At 43.2% G+C, this 20826-nt stretch overlaps 1 protein-coding gene across 2 annotated transcripts in view; it reads left to right on the forward strand.

The window, feature by feature from the left end:
• The window catches only part of WLS (Wnt ligand secretion mediator), a 135174-nt gene that overhangs the window by 92114 nt on the left and 22234 nt on the right, over positions 1 to 20826 (forward strand). The window contains exons 11-12 of one of the 2 annotated variants that reach the window (XM_010357066.2): positions 3675 to 3828; positions 15354 to 16327. In XM_010357066.2, the coding sequence (XP_010355368.1) occupies positions 3675 to 3828; positions 15354 to 15463 (264 nt within the window). In that variant the 3' untranslated portion in view covers positions 15464 to 16327. Of the gene's footprint in view, positions 1 to 3674; positions 3829 to 15353; positions 16328 to 20826 lie in introns of those variants that run through there. The other variant, XM_030913308.1, reaches the window with a different exon arrangement.

Here is a 20826-nt window from a genome sequence, read left to right on the forward strand (position 1 = left end):
CTGAGGCCAGGAATGAAAGGCGACGGGAAGCTGTGGAATGCAGTGACCTTGAGGCTTTGTAGCTGGGTACTGAGGTGCAGTCTTTTAATGCCTGCCATTTTAATGGCCTCAGTCATAGCAACCAAGAGATGGTACATCGCAGTCTGGTATTTCAGCCCCTTCCCTCTGGAAAATAAAGAGGTGTTCCATTCAGAGGTGGCGGCAGTAGGGAACAGAAGTGCAGTGCAGGGGAGAAGGTCACCGACCTTCATTAAGGGGACCCCCAGGTGCCTGACATTCAGGTCAAGCCACATGCAACAAACTCCCAGAGAGCCTGTCCCCAGCTCTTTTGTGTGTGTGTGTGATCACTTCATTCTGTTACTTACAGAGGAAATGTTTCCGGTAAGAGAGCCTGGGTCTGGGATTTGGAAATCTTGTTGTTAAGTGGAATGTTGGTTGTCAAGACTACTGGGTGTAAAGGGATTTGACCTTCACTTGGCTCCAGGGGTATAATTGGGTGGTTTCACACAAAAGTAAATTGTTCAAATGTAAAATCAGGAAAAACAGGGAGTTTTAGAAAGAAGACTTACGCAGAGGGTGAGATTTGGGAATTTTTTTGGTGGGGGAGTTTTGGCGGAGGGGGGCTGGGGCTACCTGATTTTTCTCTCAAAGTTAAAAGGGGGAGACTGTTACCTCCGCCTTGGCATTAGTATGATTTTGGATTTACAAGGCCTCCTCTGTTGAGGCCGCTTATTGTGGTACATATTGGTGGGAATGTGCTCAGAGCTGAGGATGTCTCAGGCATGAATAATTGGGAGAGGAGAGGGAAAAACAAGCTGGCCATCAAAGGGTAGAGTTACACTATCTATACCGTTTATTTCTGCAGTTCAACTCTTTGCCCACGGCAGGAAACACCACATTTACAGATTGCACATTCAGTAGGATGTGTAGTTCTGCAATTCCACTCTAAACAATGTGCATGTGTCCCAGGGCAAGTATGAGATGGGAGCAGGAGTCTGATGTTTCCTGTCAGGCTTAGTGTGTGCAAAGGCATACTATGGGCATCTCATTCCAGTGGTTCTACTGTAAGTTTTTATTTTGTTTATATATCCAATTTATTCATACCATACATCACTATGTCCAGGATATACAGTGCATGCTATACAGATCTGAATATACAAATCTGTGTGCGTATGTTGTATTAGTAAGGTACATTATGGGCAATGAAGTGAATTTCAGAAGGAAATTTGACCTTATACAGTCGTTGCCTCATGTGCTACCTTCAGAGCAGGTGCTACCTTCAGAGATCAACCCCTGTTTAAGATAACATTCCTACCTTTGTGTTGTATAATGGTTAAGAATACCTTCTTTTGGAGTCAGAGCCATGACCCTCTGACTGAGCAATCTTGGGCAAGATACTACATCTTTCTATGCCACAGTTTACCCATGTGTTGAATGGAAATATTACCTACCTACCTACCTCACAGCATCGTTAATAAGACTAAATAATGTGTTTCATGTAAAAGGTTTAGTATTGTATCTGGCACATCATTAGCATTGAATAAATATGCTTATCCTTGTTATGAATACAAAAGAATCTTAGCTTTGCTAATATTTGTATTAACCACTTATTTTAAATAAATATAACAGAAAGCAATATTTTAAATGGATAACACTTGTCACACATTGGCATCTCCTCTCATTTTTAAATTCAATTATTATGACTTGCTGTGGACTGCAATACTTTCTCTTTACTTTTCAGTCAAGTACTTATTAAGAGTGGTTGTTTCCATCTGCACTTTCTGCCTCCATGTATTTGTCCTGGAGTCTCTACACATGCCTGTGCTTTACCTCTGTTCATTCAACATATGTCTATTGAGCACCACTGTGTACCAGGCACACAGGTTGGTGTTTCCTTAGATGGGTCAGTCATGTCAATCCTAGCAAGAATCAATGTCACTAAAATTGTCAATACTGAGTATTTCCAACTTCTGTCACAGGAAGTAGGGTCTATTACTAGCCCTTCCCTGAGCTGAAGAGTCCACTGCCTTCACAGAGTAGAAGAGCTGCCATATTGCCATATTCTCTCTTGTAGCTAGGAAGGATGGCAGCCTAGCCTCCCTCCTTCATCACATACAGAAGAGTTCTCTGTGTTATGACAGCAGGTACATGTATTTCTGGAAACTATCTTAATGCTTTCTTTTCATTTCCATTATATGCAGTAAAAATCATAAGATGCTGTAAGTAATATAGTTTTTATAAAGTTAGCATATTCTGCACGTAAAAGTAAGAAGAGCGACATTTGCAGACATATCTAAGAAGTCCTAAGTAGCTTGAACGCCGGTACATTGTCCTAAAATTAGTAATGGTTATGAAATCCTTCTTTGCCAAAAAATACTTCTGGGCATTTTATATAAAATGCATTATTTTCCAAAATAAATAAGAGTTCATAATGGTGGTTTGTTTATGAGTCACAAAAAGTGAAGAATTATGTGTCACCAAGGCCAAACTAAAACTGCCAAGTCTATAATTGGTTAATGTGGTTAACTGACACTCCTGGTCTTTCAGAAGAAAATACCTATACTTAGACCTTAGTTTGGCCTAGGGCCCCAAATGGGTTATGGATTATACAGAAGATAATGAACACAGACTCACTGTATCATAAACAGGCAATGAAATCCACCTGCTTGTGAAAGTTCTTAACATTTCAATCCAGCCTGCCATCTTACAATTTAAAAGTGATTCCTAGAGAAGGTTTATACAATGCAGCCTCATTCGGCTGTCAAAGGAACATTTAACCAATACTTTCTTCTATTTCCATTTTAAGTGTCCTGTAGTAAGCAGAAGTGGTCAAAATCATTTCATTTGTGTCAGAGCTGGGCACAAATTAGTCACCCAGCTCTGCAGCTCTGTTGACAGTTCCTAGTGTAATCCATATATCTTTAGGCAGCCCTTAAGACAATTATCAAATCATTAACACAGACAAAAGCAGCTTCAGAACATCTCTTGCAGAATTTCAAAGCATATGAAAGCTTCATAATTATCTTCATGAGTGGCTTACTTCGAGTGATGTTATAGGAATAACTAATATTTACTGAGTGTTTACTGTATGCCAGGCAGTTTCTAGAAATATTTTTACTTAATTCTCTTCAATAACCTGTAAGCTTTTATTTTACACTTACGGACACTGAAGTTCTGAAGTTTGGAGTCTTCATCTTGTCTTACATTAAGCGGAGTGAATGGTAGACACTGGATTTGAAATAATCGATGGTGCATCCGGTCCTAAAGACATGGCAGCAAAGAGAACTGGTCCCTACCTGCAGGGAATGGACATCTAGCTAGGAAGACAGACAGCAGAGGAGGAATTATAACTGTGAATAAGTGATGGGCTCAAACACAGTTTGTTTAACTTAGGGATAGCAATAAACTGCTGTTTTTAGGAAGAGACACTCCCCAGGTGATACTAATGTGTAGCCAAGGTAAGGACCACTGTGCCTGACACGTAGCTAGAGAACCTTCAGTTGACCTTAATTTTTACTGAAATGATTCAGATTAAAATATGGAGTCTTACATGGCCCTTCATGTTTCCGATATGTAGAAGAGACTTGGTTTTCATGTTGGCTGGTTCCTTTATTGGTGTTGTTTCTTCTGTTTCTTCTCTGTTTCAATTGAATGTTACCATCCTTTCTCCGTAGGTAACAGAAGGCCATTGGAAATGGGGTGGCGTCACAGTCCAAGTGAACAGTGCCTTTTTCACAGGCATCTATGGGATGTGGAACCTGTATGTCTTTGCTCTGATGTTCTTGTATGCACCGTCACATAAAAACTATGGAGAAGACCAGTCCAATGGTGAGTTTCTGTCTCTTTAGAACAGCTTAAGTCAGGATAAATAGGCTTCTGTCTTTACAAGATTTAAGTGGCTAAAGCTCTGAGATTTCCAGTGAAGCTTTCCCTCCAAGTATACTCCTCACACTGGGAGACAGTGAATGAGCACCCAGGGGACTCAGGGCCATAAGACAAAAAGTCCACACAAGCCAGATCTTTAAGTCCTCATTTTTAAATCTCTAAAATACATTGAGAATATTGCATGCTAGTCTAAAATATGTCTTGATTTTAGTACAAGAGTCAAATTTGTTTTCTTTACATTTTTGAGCACAATTGACTGTTGGAAACTATGCCATGTTTATTCCTCCCATTTGAGAAGCAGAATCCTAAGATATCAGGTGGAGGGAGTCTGGGCCCTGAGAGCTGAAGATGGAACAGGCTTCATTTTTCTTCTGCCCATTTTTCTTCAAGGTGATTTTTTGATGTATGTCTAAACCAATAGCTATTCTCCTGTCCCCAGAATCTTCCTGTCCTTTAGTGCTGGTGAATGCTGCCTTTTTATATCTTATAATCACGGAGCACTGAGACGTGGATGCTGCAAGTAGCCTTAGAGAATCCAGTCATTTTATAGATAAAGAAACTGAGGCCTAGAGAAGGGAAGATGTTGCTCAAGGTTTCTTCACTAGCCACAGCAGACAGAAATGATTAACACTGTCTAGGCCAGTGCTGTTAACAGGTAACAGGTGGCCTGATAAACAACTGATCTAGTAGATGCTTTTTCTGTTTGGCTTCAGCCTTATTCCTCATTCCTTCTCTTTTTACACCTGCTTTACTCTACCCATGCACTTGCTATTCCCCAAACATAGGAAGCCCTTTCTCAAATTAGTGCTCTAGTGCCTTTCACTCTGCCTTGCAGTGGAAACCAGGGTAGCAGCCCCCCAGAGCCAAGGGTTGGCCTCGCTTTTAGGAAGTACTCAGTGAGTGTGTGTTGCATGAGTGGACTGCACATTCTACCTCCATCTAGGACTAATGAAACTCTACTCTTCTTTTGGGCCCAGTCAAAATGCAGCATCTTCTTTAACACCTATTCCCAATCACCTGAATTAGAATCCAGCAAATGACATTCAATGGAATATTGTCTCCATGATATGTTGATACATTTAGGTAGTCAAACATGCTTGAGAATGATTGTGTTGATCGGCACTAATAAGACTTTACACTGCAATATATGTTAATGCCTTTAGTACATTAATTTATACTGTCAGTCTTTGTAAAGCGGAGGGCAGTAACAGCATTTTCCAGAATTATTAGATCATTTGGCCCTGGAACCCTTTCTTCAGGCAGTGTATCTCTTGAAACTGTGTCCTAAGGAATATGCCTAGGGGATTGTGAGTTTACTTTTCACATGACATTCACTGTGTAGAGGTGGCAGATGAGTCGTCTGTGCCTTTATGCTCCTGCTGGATCATCGACTTCTTCAGGGCAAGGACTAGTTCTTAAGGATACTTTTAAAATGTTGAGTGAATTAATGCTTTAGAAGTAAGAGTTCTAGATTAGCCTTCAGTGATCTTGTGGGGAGAAGGGATGGGGGTAGTAACTTGAGAGATGAGATGAAGAGGAGCAGGAGAAGAAGGCATCTGTGCTGGGGGTCAAGGGACGTTGAGTGGTCTCAGCCACCGTCTGTCTTCATCCTATATTTGCCATATCCATGCGAGAGCATGCTGGACATGAGTTTCCCTCACCCCTTGACCTCTTTGGAGTAGACATATTGTCACAGTTTCAAACCCATCTCTGGTCTGAGGTGAGAATACAGAGCATTTACTTACCTACCCCCTGCCCAACTTTGATTTGACTGACTGTTTTGCTAGAAGGCTTGTGAGCTAGGCAGCCTTCTTCCTTTCCATTTCTAGTAAAAACACCACCGAGTGGTGTTTTTACTGTACCTGTGGAAAATGGGAGCATGCAACCTCTCAAGCAGTGGACTGCCACAACACCAGCAGCAAGCACTGCCAGACTTGGGGACAAGAATCTTGATTTCATTCCATGGTCATCCTGTGGGACATTGGAGGAAACCATGTGGCCTTGTCCTCGATGTGAGTAGGTAGAGTTTCTACCTTCCAGAGAAATACCACTTAAAGCAATGGCTGGCCTTCCTGGATGATGGAATGATAATACCAGTGGGAAATAATTATCAAATATTGACTGTGTGCTACAGCACTTTATGTACATAAATTCTTCTGCTTGTTTTTATTGTGTGACTGTTGGCAAACCACTTAACCCTCTGTGTACCACTGCTCCCAAATGTAAGTGATCTCCTAAAGTCCTTTTGAACTATGAATTTCTATGGTTAGGCTGTGTGCAATGGCTCACACCTGTAGTCCTAGTACTTTGGGAGGCCAAGGCTGGAGGATTTCTTGAGCCCAGAAGTTTGAGACCAGCCTAGGCAACAGAGTGAAACCCCGTCTCCACAAAAACAAAACAAAACCAAAAACAAAAAAGTCAGGCATGGTGGTGTGCATCTGTAGTTCCAGATATTCAGGAGGCTAAGGCAGAAGGATCCCTTGAGCTCAAGGGGTTTGAGGCTGCAGTAAGCCATGATTGCACCACTGTACTCTAGCCGCCTAGGTGATAGAGGAGGCCCCGTCTCAAAAAAAAGAAAAAAAAAAAAAGAAAGTCCATGGTTGTCCTTCTTCCTATTAGCAGGGAAGGGGCAAAAGAACACCTCTTGCCACTAGTTGGCAGCCTGGGGGTGATATTTGTCATAGGTGAGGGATTTCCAAACATTGGTACCCTACACAGTAGCTGCTCTCCTAGGTTTGAAATGTTGCAGTTGAGAAAAGCACTTGACTCCCCCTCATCAGAGTTTTTCATGGAAGACAGCTTGATCTGTAATTTCATGGAAAACTTGCAAATAATTCTCAACAAGAGGTCATATCCCCTGAATCCATTGCTAAGGGGGTGTTTTTAAATGTTCATAGTTGTTTTGGTTCGTCACTATAACTGGGATATGCCTTTGACATTTAGTGTCCAGATTCTAGGGGGTGCTATTAAATGTTGTTCAATAGGCAAAAAAGGCTCTTGTCATAAAGAAATGTCCTGCCTGAAATGCCAAGTAGAACCTCTGTTAAAAAACATTCTTCAAGTAGTTTAGTAGGCAAACTCTCTGGGGACCATATGCTGATCCTAAACACAGAAGTCGTAAGATTTAGCAGTTCTCCTTTGGTAACATGATCATCTGTGACTTCCCAGCACCCCCGTGAGCCCCTGGCAGCTTGTGAGCCCTTCCCTTTCCTGCATGGTGCTGTGACCTTGTGCATTTAGAAGGGGTCTCTTTCACCTTGGGCACTCTGCTCATTTTTCATTTTTCTTCTCTATTTTGTTTCACTTTTCATCTCTTCATCTGCCACCGGATCACACAACGTATCTTAGGAATTTCAGAGCGTTTGCCAAGATTTTGAAGTTCCTTGGAAAGACATAGCTTGGAATATTATGTGGAAACCTCAAAGACGAACTCTTGCAAGGAAGGATATATGTGTCTTTACATTCTTTGAGTCTCTGGATGGCATTCCTTCTCCACCTCCAGCATTCCCACGCTCTTTTTCCATTATCATGGGAAGTTTTTATTTTTAAGTTGGCTTCAGCCTTTCCCACGCTATTTCTTTCTCTCCTTTGCTTTGAAGCTTCAGAGCTAGGAATTCAGATCTCTTGGTACAGAGAGTGAATCCCAGGTGTGTGGGGCTTCAGCCTTTGTTAGATGGATCCTGGACGGAGCACAGACAAGCAGTTTCTGATACCAAAGGCAATAAGAAAAGGGAAAGAATATTTGATGGAGGTTGTTTGGTATGTGAGTTGGAGGGCCATGCCAAGTGTCAGGAGGAAGTAGAAGTGGGTAGGAAGGAAATGGAATCATTGAGCATTTCACGATAGACTTTTTCTTCTCTCTTTTGGTCATAGAATGGACAGAGAAGAACAAAGTGGGCCACAGGTTCAAGACAAGATGACTTTCCAAAAAGCATTTTCTCGTGTATTTCTGTTTCTCTTTCATAGTGTGGATCAGAAAGTGACTCTTTACAACTGAACCACTGAGCCCCTCAGTACTTAGCTCACACGTCATACCTTAATTCCTTAGTACTTAGCGTTTGCCATCTTGAATAAGATGGAGTGAAGTGAAGCTCAAAGGAGTGACAGAAACCTAGTCCTTGCTCTCAAGGAGGCTTTAGCCTGGTCTGGGGTACAAGATTTCCTCATCTACCTCTTGAAAGGTGGCAGGACAACTCCACCTGGAGTGTTTTCGCCTGCAGATAGGTGCTGTGGGAGTGTGGTGCCACATTCTTTGTGGCCACAGGCTTTCATGGACTTCCCCTGGGTTCCTTCCTATTGGTTGGTGGACCATAGTGGCAGTGAATATGCAAACTCATTCACATTAATCATTTTATTTATATGTACGTAGAATTATATGTGTAATCATTTTATGGATGTATGTGTGTCTGAGTGTACACACACACACACACACATGCACATATAGATTTTTAAATTTAGCAAAGATATTTTAGTTACTTTTCCTTCAAGGAACACTTGTATTTTCTGCCCTGGTGCTGCTGTTGCTGTTGCCGCTGCTGCCTTTTCATGACAGTTGTTCTTTTTACCTGTTGCCATAACCAATTTGTGAATCATTCTGGACGTCTTCCCAGGCAGATATGAATTGCAGTAGGCTAAAGTGAACCCTCTGCTCGGAGCAGAAATACCACCTCCCAGGGCTCCAGCAGCAAAGCTCTGCACACATGAAAAACTGTCCAAACCCACTCAACCACAATTCAGGTGGGAATAAGAAGCTGGAGCTGCTTATGAAGTCAGACAACTCTTGATAATAGCTTTGATTTTTGTGTTCTTTTGATTATAAAATTCTTGTCAGAATGTTTTAAAAAAAGAAGTGAGACATAGAATTCCCAACTAGATGACTGTGGCAGAGGGAACACCAAGACGCCCTCACTGCCACCATTCCCTCCTATTTCTGTTCACGCTGAGCATTTTCTGTCTAATGCGCCCACTCTGCTGGGAGCAAAAGCGGCAATGCTGGTTCCGTGTCTTGGCAGCTAGCTACTGTGTGATGTCAGTTTTACTTCTGGAGGCTTCTGAGGTCTCCTGCCCCTTGTTTCACAGGAAAGATGGCTTTGGCGTTTGTTGTCTCAGTAAAGGGTTGGATTAAGTCCTGAGGCCCTGACAGTGGTCGCCCCCTTTTATTGAAGCCATCCCCGATTGTACGTTAGATGATCTGCCCATGGCCAACTGGGCTTCTTGATGTCTGTGAGCACTGATGGGATTGGTCTTGTCACATGGGCTGGACCCAGACCCTAAAGCAGGTCTTAAAAGCCTTTCCCCATTCCCCAGTGAAGGTGGGAACCAAGTGATGAACCCTGTCACCAGCCTGGCACCCCTTGCTCAGCTGTTTGTAGTCAGGTGTCTTCTGCCCCCTGCCTCTCCCAGGGCTATTGCTCTGCCAGTGACCTGACTTTTCCTGGCCCAGTCAATTAAAATCATTTTTTCTGAGTCTTAGAATTCCTGTCACCCCACCATGATAGGGACATCTCAGTTACCTTCTTGGGAAGAACCTTCAGCTTCCTAAATGTTTGCTAGAGTTTGCTTCCTAAATGTATAGAGTTATACATTCGTATAAATGTATACGAATACTATAGACAGGGTGTCCTAAACAACAGAAGCTTATTTTCTCACAGTTCTGGAAGTTAGTCTGAGATCAAGGTATCACCAACGCTGGTTTCTTCCGAGACCTCTCTCTCTGGTTTGTAGATGGATACTTTCTCCCTGTCTCACCTGGTCTTCCCTTTGTCTATATCTGTATTCTAATCTCCTTTTCTTTCAAAGGACACCAGTCTGTTGGAGTGGGGCCCATCCCCAATTGACTTCATTGTTACTTACTTCTTTAAGAAGGCCCTATCTTGAAACACAGTCACATTCTGAGGTTATAGGGGTTAGAACTTCAATACATGAATTTGAGTGTTTGGGGGAGATACAGTTCAGCCTGTAACATCAAGATTTTACCCCCAAACGAAAAAGTTTTATTGTGTTCTTCCACTTGCAGTTACTGCCTGGCACTAAATGTCTGGAGGTACTTTGGAGGTCCAGGGACAATGGCTCGCTCCAAGTCTGGAATAAATGACCTCTGGGGTTGACAGGCACTGAGAGACTGCTGGACCCAGGGTTCCTAACCCTGCCCACCAAAGCCACTCTGCCCCATCTCCCAGAAGGCATCCTCAAAGCTGAGCTATCCCAAGGCACACTTGTTTTCTAACTGAAGGTGTTTTCCTAAACGCCAGTGGGGAAGAACACCAGTGCCGATATGCTGGCTAGACCCAGCCATGCAGAGCACAGAGGAGCTGCCCTTGCCTGCACCAGGGGAATCTTTGGTGGGTGTTTTGGGCACTTACTACATACCACATACTGTTCTGGGTATTTACTTTAAAAAAAAAAAAAAAAAAAAAAGGAACAGGCCAGGTGCAGTGGCTCATGCCTGTAATCCCAGCATTTTGGGAGGCCGAGGCGGGTGGATCACAAGGTCAGGAGATCGAGACCATCCTGGCTAATGCGGTGAAACCCCATCTCTACTAAAACACACACACACACACACACACACACACACACACACACACAATTAGCTGGGCATGGTGGCATGCACCTGTAGTCCCAGTTGCTCAGGAGGCTGAGGCAGGAGAATCTCTTGAACCCGGGAGGCGGAGCTTGCAGTGAGCTGGCTCACGTCACTCCACTCCAGCACTCCAGCCTGGGTGACAAAGCAAGACTCCATCTCAAAAAAAAAAAAAAAAAAAAAAAAAGAAGAAGAAACCTACCGTTCACCATTTTATTATCATTTTTTCTTTTGATTAAGATCTTACTGTGTTGCCCAGGCTGGTCTCCAGCTCCAGGGCTCAAGTGAGCCTCCTGCCTCTACCTCCCAAAGTGCTGGGATTACGGAAGTGAGCCACTGCCCCAGCCACACTGTTTTGTTCTTTAACATAACAATCAACACCAGAAACGCAAGGCAGACATATTCTTAAACAGTCCTTTGCCTAAAACCAATTTGGCTTTACAAATACTACACTTTCCTGTTTTTCTCATTCTGCTGTGAACCAGAGATTTCATTACAAAAAGTTATCATTTGAACTTAGCTTTGAAGGTGAATAAGAGAGAGGTTCGTGTGGGCCTAGGGAAAATTCCACAAAAAAGGATAGGTCATGAATGTTCTGGAAAGAACATAAGCTTTGGAGGTAGACACAGATGGTTTGGAATCTTAGCTCCAGCACACATTGTGTATGACCTTGAGAACAAATATGAACTCACGGTGTGGGAGATCCCTGGCTTTCACACTTGGGCAGTGGGGTGTTAATTTGCATTGGTAGTGGTGAGAATGGAGGTAGGTAGTCCTTATTAACATTAGAAGACCTCTAGTGGTACCTCTGATCTCTCCCGGAATCTGCAGTACAACCTCAGAATGAGCATAGCAGTTGTCGTTTTTATTGAAGTGGCCACAGATACACAAACAATTGTCATTAAAATGCTGCCAGTCCTAAGAAGCAGTCTCCAGTGCATGCGGCTTTCGTCCTCATTAGGCATTCCAGGCAGTTACAACCAAGCAGCAGCTACACACCTGTGGATGTGACTCCACACATATGGATGCATTGCTGTAGTCCTTTGGGATGAAATCTGTGCCAGACATTGGTCTCATTTCACAAGGTTAGGAAGAAATAAACCGTCATCTAATTGTTTTCTTTTTTTTGAGACGGAGTTTCGCTCTGTCGCCCAGGCTGGAGTGCAGTGGCCGGATCTCAGCTCACTGCAAGCTCCGCCTCCCGGGTTTACGCCATTCTCCTGGCTCAGCCTCCCGAGTAGTTGGGACTACAGGCGCCGCCACCTCGCCCGGCTAAAACCGTCATCTAATTGTTAATGAGCTGTGATGAATTGACATCATAACCAGGGAGAGAAATTTGAAGCATTCTTTTCCTTTTTCTTTCTCACTCTTTTTCACCCCAATAAGACACATATCACATTTTCAGAAGGGTTTTTTCTTGTCTTAGATGGGAAGAGACTTTTGAGCATGTTTGTGCACTGAGCAGCAGGAGCCAAGAGAGGGGGAAACAGATGGAGCAAGACCTTGGCAGAAGTAGGAGGTGATGGAATTAGGAGGCAAGTGGAGGGATCTCCACTCATGCTATGTTACTGCCATGTTCACACACCCATTCCCCAAGGGGGAACAGTTGGCCTTCAAGGTACAGTAAAATCACATGTGAAACATAGATTTTGGTGCATGGAGTCCCATTGATCTGGGTCCTCATCCAGCACAGTAGAGAAATTAATTATGCCACAGTAGCTTCACATCATACAAGGAAATACAGGGCATGCTAAACCCCTAACAGTGCATATGGCCAATACTCATAAATAACAGCTCTCCTGTCAGTTCACTGATTTATATGCTATAATTTTGTCAGATACAAAATCAAAGTAAATATGCTAAACAATTTATTCAAATTATTTTATATGTGGTTTTTTGTTTTGTTTTTGAGACACTCTATCACCCAGGCTGGAGTGCAGGGGCACGATGTTGACTCAATGCAATCTCCGCCTTCCGGGTTCAAACCATTCTTCTGCCTCAGCCTACTGAGTAGCTGGGACTACAGGCACGTGCCACCACACCTGGTTAATTTTTGTAATTTTAGTAGAGACAGGGTTTTGCCATGTTGACCAGGCTGGTTTGAACTCCTGACCTCAAGTGATCCACCCGCTCAGCTCCCAAAGTGCTGGGATTACAGGTGTGAGCCACCGCACCCAGCTGTATGTGGATATTTTTAACCGTAACGCTCTGCATGTGGACTTGATACCTCACTGGTAGTCTCACTGGCTGGTGGAAGCTTGAATATTTAAGAAGAGGCAGCAGAATCCAAAAGTTGAGAGCCTGCATTCTGGCACTTATTTATTTGACTTCCATATCACAGTTTAGCAGCTTGGGCCTTGGGCAAGTTACTTAGCCTCTCCATGCCTCAGTTTGTTCATCAACAGAATGGGAGTGATGGTAACAGTGCCTCTGTCTGAGGACTGCTATGAGAATTAAGTGCATTAATATTTGTACAGTATTTAGAACTGTGTCAGGCATGTGATAACCATTATAACATAGGTATCCATTTAAATAAAGAAGCCAAAGCAATTCTGGCTGTTTTTTCAAGTGATCTGTAGGATCATATGCATATTCTAGGATCTGCTAATTGGAGTCATATTTTAAGTTTAAAGAATTAACATCTTTGGTTCAAAGCCTGAGTAGAATTACTCTCTAGTGTCTATTTCTAAGAAGTCCTCAGGGAAAGGGATTCCTTAGGTAAATGGTTATGAGTGCTAATGGGTCCACTGGGGTCGTCAGGACTCTCTTTGAAATTTTGATGACTCACACAGATATGCAGATCATGAAACCAGCTTTGAAGTTCTGATGGCTAGCCAGATATGCAAATCCAGAAATAGCTTTGAGAAATGTGAGGCATAGACTGCTTGTGCTTGACTGAGGTGTGGACTAGATGTTGCAGCAGTGAGAATACAAGTTATTGGCCTGGGAGTAGTTGCTCATTGTACAAGCAGTGGTTCAGCTTGGCCCAAAGTAGCCCAGCTAAAGCCTCTCACCAACCTTACTTGGCATCTATGGTCTGGCTTGAGGGCAGATGAATGTGGATATGCCGGAGGCTGGACTGATGCCCCTTTAATACCTTCTCTACCATAGTCCTGTGGATTAGACCCTTGCCAAAACAGCCCCAAATGCCTTTAGCAGTCCTCTGCAGCAGCCAATGAGCCTGCTTCTGAGGCCAGGGAATCTCCTGGGTAGAGAGCTTACAGGGTGGCATTTAATAATAGGACTGATTTTGCTGTGCAGCCACAGAGAAATGGGTCTACGATGAGAAACTAATACTACGTGGCACACGTGAAGGGAACCAGCCAAGCAGCCTGCTGGGCCAGTGGGTGGGAGTGACCTCTGGGATTCTAAGGCCACCAGATTCATTGATGCCCAGGAGTTCTTAAATTAGTGATAAGATTATTAGTCCTAAGTGTAGGGCCAAGGTTTCTTCTAAGTTATGGTGTGGCATTTCAATGGAAAACAGCATTTAGTTACCTAATTCTGTGCTTTAAATTAGAAAAACTTCAGTTCCAGAAAACATGATACATATAATATGTGCACAATGTAAAAATCACAGACAAAAGTTTAACTTCCTGTTCCCCAGCACCCCTCTCCACAAACATCTGTGCGCATATGCACCTCCACACACAGTTGAACTGAGCGTGGTTATGATTTCCATTTTCCCTTTGTGGTTTTTACATTCACTTGTCTTACGGCAGGTAGCAGAGTTTTCGAGGTTTAACTTAGAGAAATTTTTTTCTCCTACTAATTTAGAAAAGTTCAAATTATTCCATTTTAGCAGTACACTGTCCACTGATAATGAGTTCAGAACACTTGGGGCAATCCTGAGGGCAGAAGAAAATTCACAGCATGTTTCTGGCACTTTTTTTTTTCCCGGAGAATAAAGCCTCGCATTGTTCCTAGATGTGTTAGATATGGCTCCTTGCCCAATCTATGGGTAGATACAAGCAGATCTTATTTGCCTTCACGTGACGTAGATGCTTTGTAGTTTATTTTTTACTATTTTAGAGTCAAAGTCTCACTCTGTCACCCAGGTTGGAGTGAGTGGTGCAATCATACCTCACTGCAGCCTAGAATTCCTGTGCTCGAGTGATCCTCTTGCCTCAGCCTCCTGAGTAGCTGAGGTTACAAGTGTGAGTTACTGCACCCAGGTAATTAAAACAAAAATTTTTTTAGAGACAGGGTCTCACTCTGTTGCCAAGGATGGTCTTAAACTCTTGGCTTCAAGCAGTCCTCCTACCCCTGCTTCTCAAGTAGCTGAGATTGCAGGCCTGGGCCACTGCATCTGGCTCCTGTTTTGTAAATTATTCACAGCAAATGTGTTGGTGCCTGACTGACTCATCTGTCGGGAGGTGTGTTATGTTGGTTTAGCCCATCACATCAGTCTTGGCATCAGACATTCCTTTGCCAGCTCTCTTGTGGGCCTACTCCTCAACCCAGGACAATTACCTCGCCTACCTCCCAGCTTCCTCATCTGTAAGGCTGGCACGTTCATACTGCCTACTTCAGAGGGCTTCTGCGAGGATTAAAGAAGATCACTTACAAAGTGATCAGAAGAGCGTCAGGCACAAAGTAAATGCTCATTAAATATTAATGATTACTATGAATAATATCAGCAGTGAGCTGACTCATGTATCTTCATGACTGTCATCTGGGAGCCAAAAATGATATTTTAAAAAGTTCTGCAAAGCCCAATTGAACAGGTTTGGAGTTAGCCCTTGTTCTGAATGTTGTGTGCCCTGGGTTTCTCTGTGTGCTCAGAATGTCAAAGAGGGCTAGAGTCAGGGCAGTTGTCCATGAGATGAAACCCAGCTTGCTTCTTCTTCCTCCTTGAACACATCTAACACAGAAAACCCTGTTTCAGGCGATCTGGGTGTCCATAGTGGGGAAGAACTCCAGCTCACCACCACTATCACCCATGTGGACGGACCCACTGAGATCTACAAGTTGACCCGCAAGGAGGCCCAGGAGTAGGAGGCTGCAGCGCCCGGCTGGGACGGTCTCTCCATACCCCAGCCCCTCTAACTAGAGCGGGGAGCATGCCAGAGAGAGCTCAATGTGCAAACGATTGCCTCGTGGCTCTTAGCTGTGGTTTCTTGGACGAGCGGCATGGACATTTGTCAGTTTGCCTTCTGACGGTAGCTTTTGGAGGAAGATTCCTGCAGCCACTAATACATTGTGTATGATAACAAAAACTCTGGTATGACACATTTTCTGTGATCATTGTTAATTAGTGACATAGTAACATCTGTAGCAGGTGGTTAGTAAACCTCATGTGGTGGGGTGGGGGGGTGTATTCCTTGGGGGATGGTTTGGGCCGAATGGGGAGTGGAATATTTGACATTTTTCCTGTTCTAAATTCTAGGATAGATTTTAACATTCTTTGCAGTCCCAGTCCAAGGTAGGCTGCTGTCAGTCTTCTCACTCCTAATCCATGACCACTGTTTTTTTCCTATTTATATCGCCAGGTAGCCTGAGTTAATATTTAAGTTGTCAATAGATATGTGTCCCTGTTTTGTGGCATAATATAAAATAACTGAGTTTCATGAGAAGATCTATTCCACCAGGGGTATTTCAGCTTTGAAACCAAATCTGTATATCTAATACTAACCAATCTGTTGGATGTGGGTTTTAAAAAATGTTTGCTAAACTACCCAAGTAGGATTTATTGTATTAAATGACCTTTGGGTCTGAAAAGCTTTTTTAACCTCTTGCTTAAAATGCGTTTTATTTTGATAAGATACTTCAAATAGCCTCCAAAAGTGTAGATCCAATCATTTAAATAAACCTGTATGTATATGCATATGTGTACATGCATACCCCCTCCTGCTCAAACTCATACACATGCATGCAGATTATTTTCCAGGTTGAACCTCGGGGTGGGTTGTTGATTGGGAAAATAGGTTTCTGAAAAACCAATAGACTTTATCATCAAATGAAAGTGTTTTGGGATAATATCTATTCCTGGGGAAAGGGTGACATTTTCTGTCCTGTGTGGTTAGCCTCCCTAGACTGGCAATGGATGCTCATATGTGCGACAACAAAGGTGGGGAAAACATCACATGCTTTAGAAGCAGAGCCGTCTCCTGCCCTATTCAGACTTTCCCCAGTAGCCTTTTCATTGTATTTTAACACTTGCACTGGAGGTAGCGGAGAGAAGGAACACTGCTTCCTGTCGAAGGTCTGTGATTTAAATCTGACCTGGCTATTTCCTCACTTATATTCATAAACTTTAACTGCTTACTGGGGTCACAGTGAACATTTCAATCAGTTCATGTATATGGAAGTGTTTTATGAACAACAAGCCACATAAATGTGTTTTTCCTGGAGTCTAAAACCAGTTTTATGAGTAACTTGTTTTTCAGACGCTGAGGTCTGGAGGTCTGGGGTACAGTCCATGTAATTCACCACTCAGCATCCCTAGCCTTCCTTTTCCTGACTTTGGCTTACAGCATGGTAAGCAGTGACAGCGGAAAATACTTTGACTTTGGCTATTCTCTCTAGACCTTTTCCTAATCTGGTAGACACTGGGTGGTGTACGATCCTGTGCACTCAATATCCATTTACCAATCAACCACTGCAGCGCCAGGAATCAAAGGGAGCTGTGCCTCCTAGTCTAGCAGGGAACTCTTGTCCCAGAAGATGGAGGGAACGTTTCTCTATCCCCTGGGTTAGGAAAAGGACCTGAGATAGGCCTTAAGGAAGAAAGATTTCACCAGAGCCAAAGGGCAAAGGGATCAGCAGTACAAAAATCACAGAAGATGCAAAGCATGGACAAGGTTTGGATAAGGTCGGAGATCAGGCCTGGCTGGCACATAGGAATGGAAATAGCAGATGATGAGCCCTGTGCACCTGTGAGCCAGATGGAGAAGGGTTTTTAATGCTGCGGTAAGAGTTACAAGACTTAGCCTCAGATATTAGGCAGAGAAGTGATATGATCAGAATGATCACTGGAGCCTGGAGAGGCTGGACAAGCCCAGAAAAGAGATCACAGAGACTGGAACCAGGATAGTAGCAGAGGATCTGGAGGAGAGGATTATTTTGGAGATAAAATGCACAAGGTTTGAATGTTCTGGATGTGGGTGGCACAGAAAGTAAGATCAGAGTTAAATTTCGGGCCGTTGCTGGGGAAGGGAGTGGTGGGGTTTCGGACAGAAAGAGAGATTCTCGGATGACGAGTGTCAGTGGATCCACTGCTTAAAGTTCTCTAAGTAGGAGCCAACTCCAGCAAGCTTAGCCAAAAGAGAGACTACTAGAACTTTCCTAGCATACATAAAAGATCCGTGGAAGAGTTAAATTAACCAGGAAGATGGGAAGTGGAGAAGCTCTAAGGGCCCCTAGCACCAGGAATCCATGCACCTTTCTCTCACAGAGCAGTACCATTCACTACTGAGTCTTTATCCAGTTCTTGTCTCTCTCACTTAAAAACTAGGAGCCTTAGGCAGGTGGCTGTCTCTGTGCCAGTCACCTGTGACCAGGAAATCATGTCCAATGGCTGCTTGGGGCCCACCCTATAGATTGGTGTCCATCTCCAAAGAATGAAGAATCCATTTTGAACTGGGCAAACGATCAGGAAAGATCTAGCACAGTGGCCAAGATGATGAGTTTGGGTTTGTCTGGGCTGGGTTTTAAAAGCCATCTCTTTGAGGAAACGATGAGCTAACAATTAGAACTGAGGGCTCCAGCAGATTGGGCAGCCACCACCATTGAGAAGGAGAAGGACAACTGGGCAGAGCAGCAAAACATCAAGCAGATGACCACCAAGAGTAGTGAGCCAGACATGGCTATATTCGATAGGAAAGGGGAAGCAGATAAGGTAGATAAATCAGAGAAATGTACGGTTTCAAAGAACCAGATTCACAAGGAAAAAAGAAAAAACAACGTTAGATGTCCTGAGAGGTTCAGCAGCATTTAAGGATCCAAGTCTCCTGGATTTGGTGGTTTGGATTTGTGTGACCTTCTTAAGTGGCAAGGGCAGAAGGTAGACAGAGAAGTGGAACAGAGTCAATGGGCAATTGTGATGGGATGGAAGGAGGTAGAATGGTTGCTCTGAGAGAAGCCAGAATGAAGTGGAGGCTTGCGTTTTTTAGTCTGCAGAGAAGTGAACTAAGTTTGTAAACCTGAAGGGTGAGATCCAGCCATGAAGGAAAGACAATGAGGAGCTAATGTTGAGGAGCTAATGTAAGCCACAAGCAAAATCAGAGTTTTGGGACCAAGAGTACAAGTTGATGAGTTAGCATTGAAGGAGTGAAAGGACACTTTCATCCTGAGACAGGAGAGAAATAACAAACGGACAGTGGAGGAGAAACTTGAGATCCAAAGGAGGGGGGTTGCAGTATGTCCCCTGGCTGTTCTGCGTTCTCCACCAATGTGTGGTGGATGTTGGAGTTTCACTAAAGAAGTCTCAGTTTCAAGAATGCAGGTTGGATGCAACCCATTTCAGTCGGTGGAAAGAGAAGTGGAACTCCAGAGGTGAGAAACTGCTTTGATTAAGGACCATCAACCTAGAGACAAAATGTATTATTGGCCATGTAAACTAGTTTTATACATTGTCATAATAAACATTTTTCAAGCAGCTTTAAAAGATATTATAGGAAAAAAGTATAAAATTTTCCAGGTCTGTTTTTAAAAAATAAGGAAGTTTACCAATACATACAACAGACAAATAAGATGCAATTGCTATATCAAATAGAAAAATCAGTTTTATGTTGGTTATCCCAATGGATTTTCACTATGAGGGTGTTCCTACAAGAAAATGTCCATAGTAATGAAATAAGTAGTTCCACATGTGACTGCCAAGGGTGGTTTTAACCATTTCTCAGAACTGAGATAAAGCTAACAATTCTGATCCCTGAGTTCAGCCTATAATCGCAGAGCTGATGGGGCCCTTGGAACTCATCCCTGGGGTCCCAGCAGGTAACTTTGAGAAGTTCAAGAGAAATGTCAGGGGAGGTTTGAGGACCTCCTAGTGTTCACATGGTAGTGGCCACGCTGTGGTCTTCGGTCTCATCCTCACCTTGGCAGTTCTAGAAACTATATTTTATCTACTCTTTCAAATTGAATCAGGCTTCCAAAGGCTGAATGGTAACACAGGAATCTATAAACTAGAATTTCCGTGTGATCTTTTACAGTAAAGAATGCACATATCTTGTGGCTCCAGCATCGTAGACTTCCTCCCTTCCTATTTTCAGGTAACCATGGAGGCTAAAAGAGGAAATAGAAGGTTTTGGTAGACCAGGAATAAATGCACAGATATATTGGTATCCTTGGAGGAGATAATGTCCTAACCCTGTGCCTCCAAAGAAAATATACACAGCTCCCTAAAAAGTGCCTAGCATAGTGTGGGAATTCAATCAGGGAGAGTTGGTGAGAGAGTGAACACACTTGACTAATCCCCATCTCTCTCTCAGGCATGACCCTGAATTGTTTGGGACCCATCTTCTTGATTCAAGCTGACTCATCAAGATGTCAGTGCAGTTGGTCAGGCTCAACTTGCTGGTGCATCCAGACATTCATGATCCTGTACTTTGTCTTCTGTATTTCAAGGCCGTTTTTATCCTGTAGTGCTCCGGGAACCATCTGACTGCTGCAGGTTCGCTCTCCATCACATTTTGATATGTGATTGATTTTGTTGTATGAGGATAACTTGGTTTCTGAGATGACATTAGCAACCCCTTTTCCGCTGACATCGAGGGGCCTTCTAAGCATGTCTTGAAGTGTTCAGAGCTTGCTGTCTCCTGTGACAACACACTGATCTCTCAGGGAAGAATGCCCTTTGCTATTGAGACCAGACCTTTCCTTTGTGACGTGTACTTATTTGGATTGATGGAACCCCTTTTTGTAGGGCCTGCCCCACTCAAGTCTTCCCTTCCCCAGGCTCAGCATCTCAGCTCCTGAACCCCTCCTCCAGACATGGTTTCTAGAAAGTTCTCCCATTACTACTTACCTGTTAACTGCATCCTAGCTTCCCAATGTTCCAAAATATGATGTTCAGATGGCAGGACTGCTCCAGCTGGCACAGATTAGTGTGAAAATGTCCCTTCCTGTACTAGGGCTTGATGTTCTAAGAAAATGGTACAGGATTTTAAAAAACACACACTTCTTACTTTTTTGCTTCTCATGACCAAGCAACCACTAAAATACTTAGTTTTAAAAATTCATATTACCAATACCTTCTCTGTATTCAGCAATATTTTTGACTTAATGGTAGAAATTTACATATATCCCTGTTATGTATTTTTTCCTCATACACCAGTTAGGTTAAGGGACATCTTTAGCTTTTAAAAAAGTACAGTTTGAAATATAAGGAAAAGCAGTTAAGTCTTTTCCAAGTACAA

Source organism: Rhinopithecus roxellana, chromosome 12 (assembly GCF_007565055.1).
Source record: "Rhinopithecus roxellana isolate Shanxi Qingling chromosome 12, ASM756505v1, whole genome shotgun sequence".
Taxonomy (NCBI): Eukaryota; Metazoa; Chordata; class Mammalia; order Primates; family Cercopithecidae; genus Rhinopithecus; species Rhinopithecus roxellana.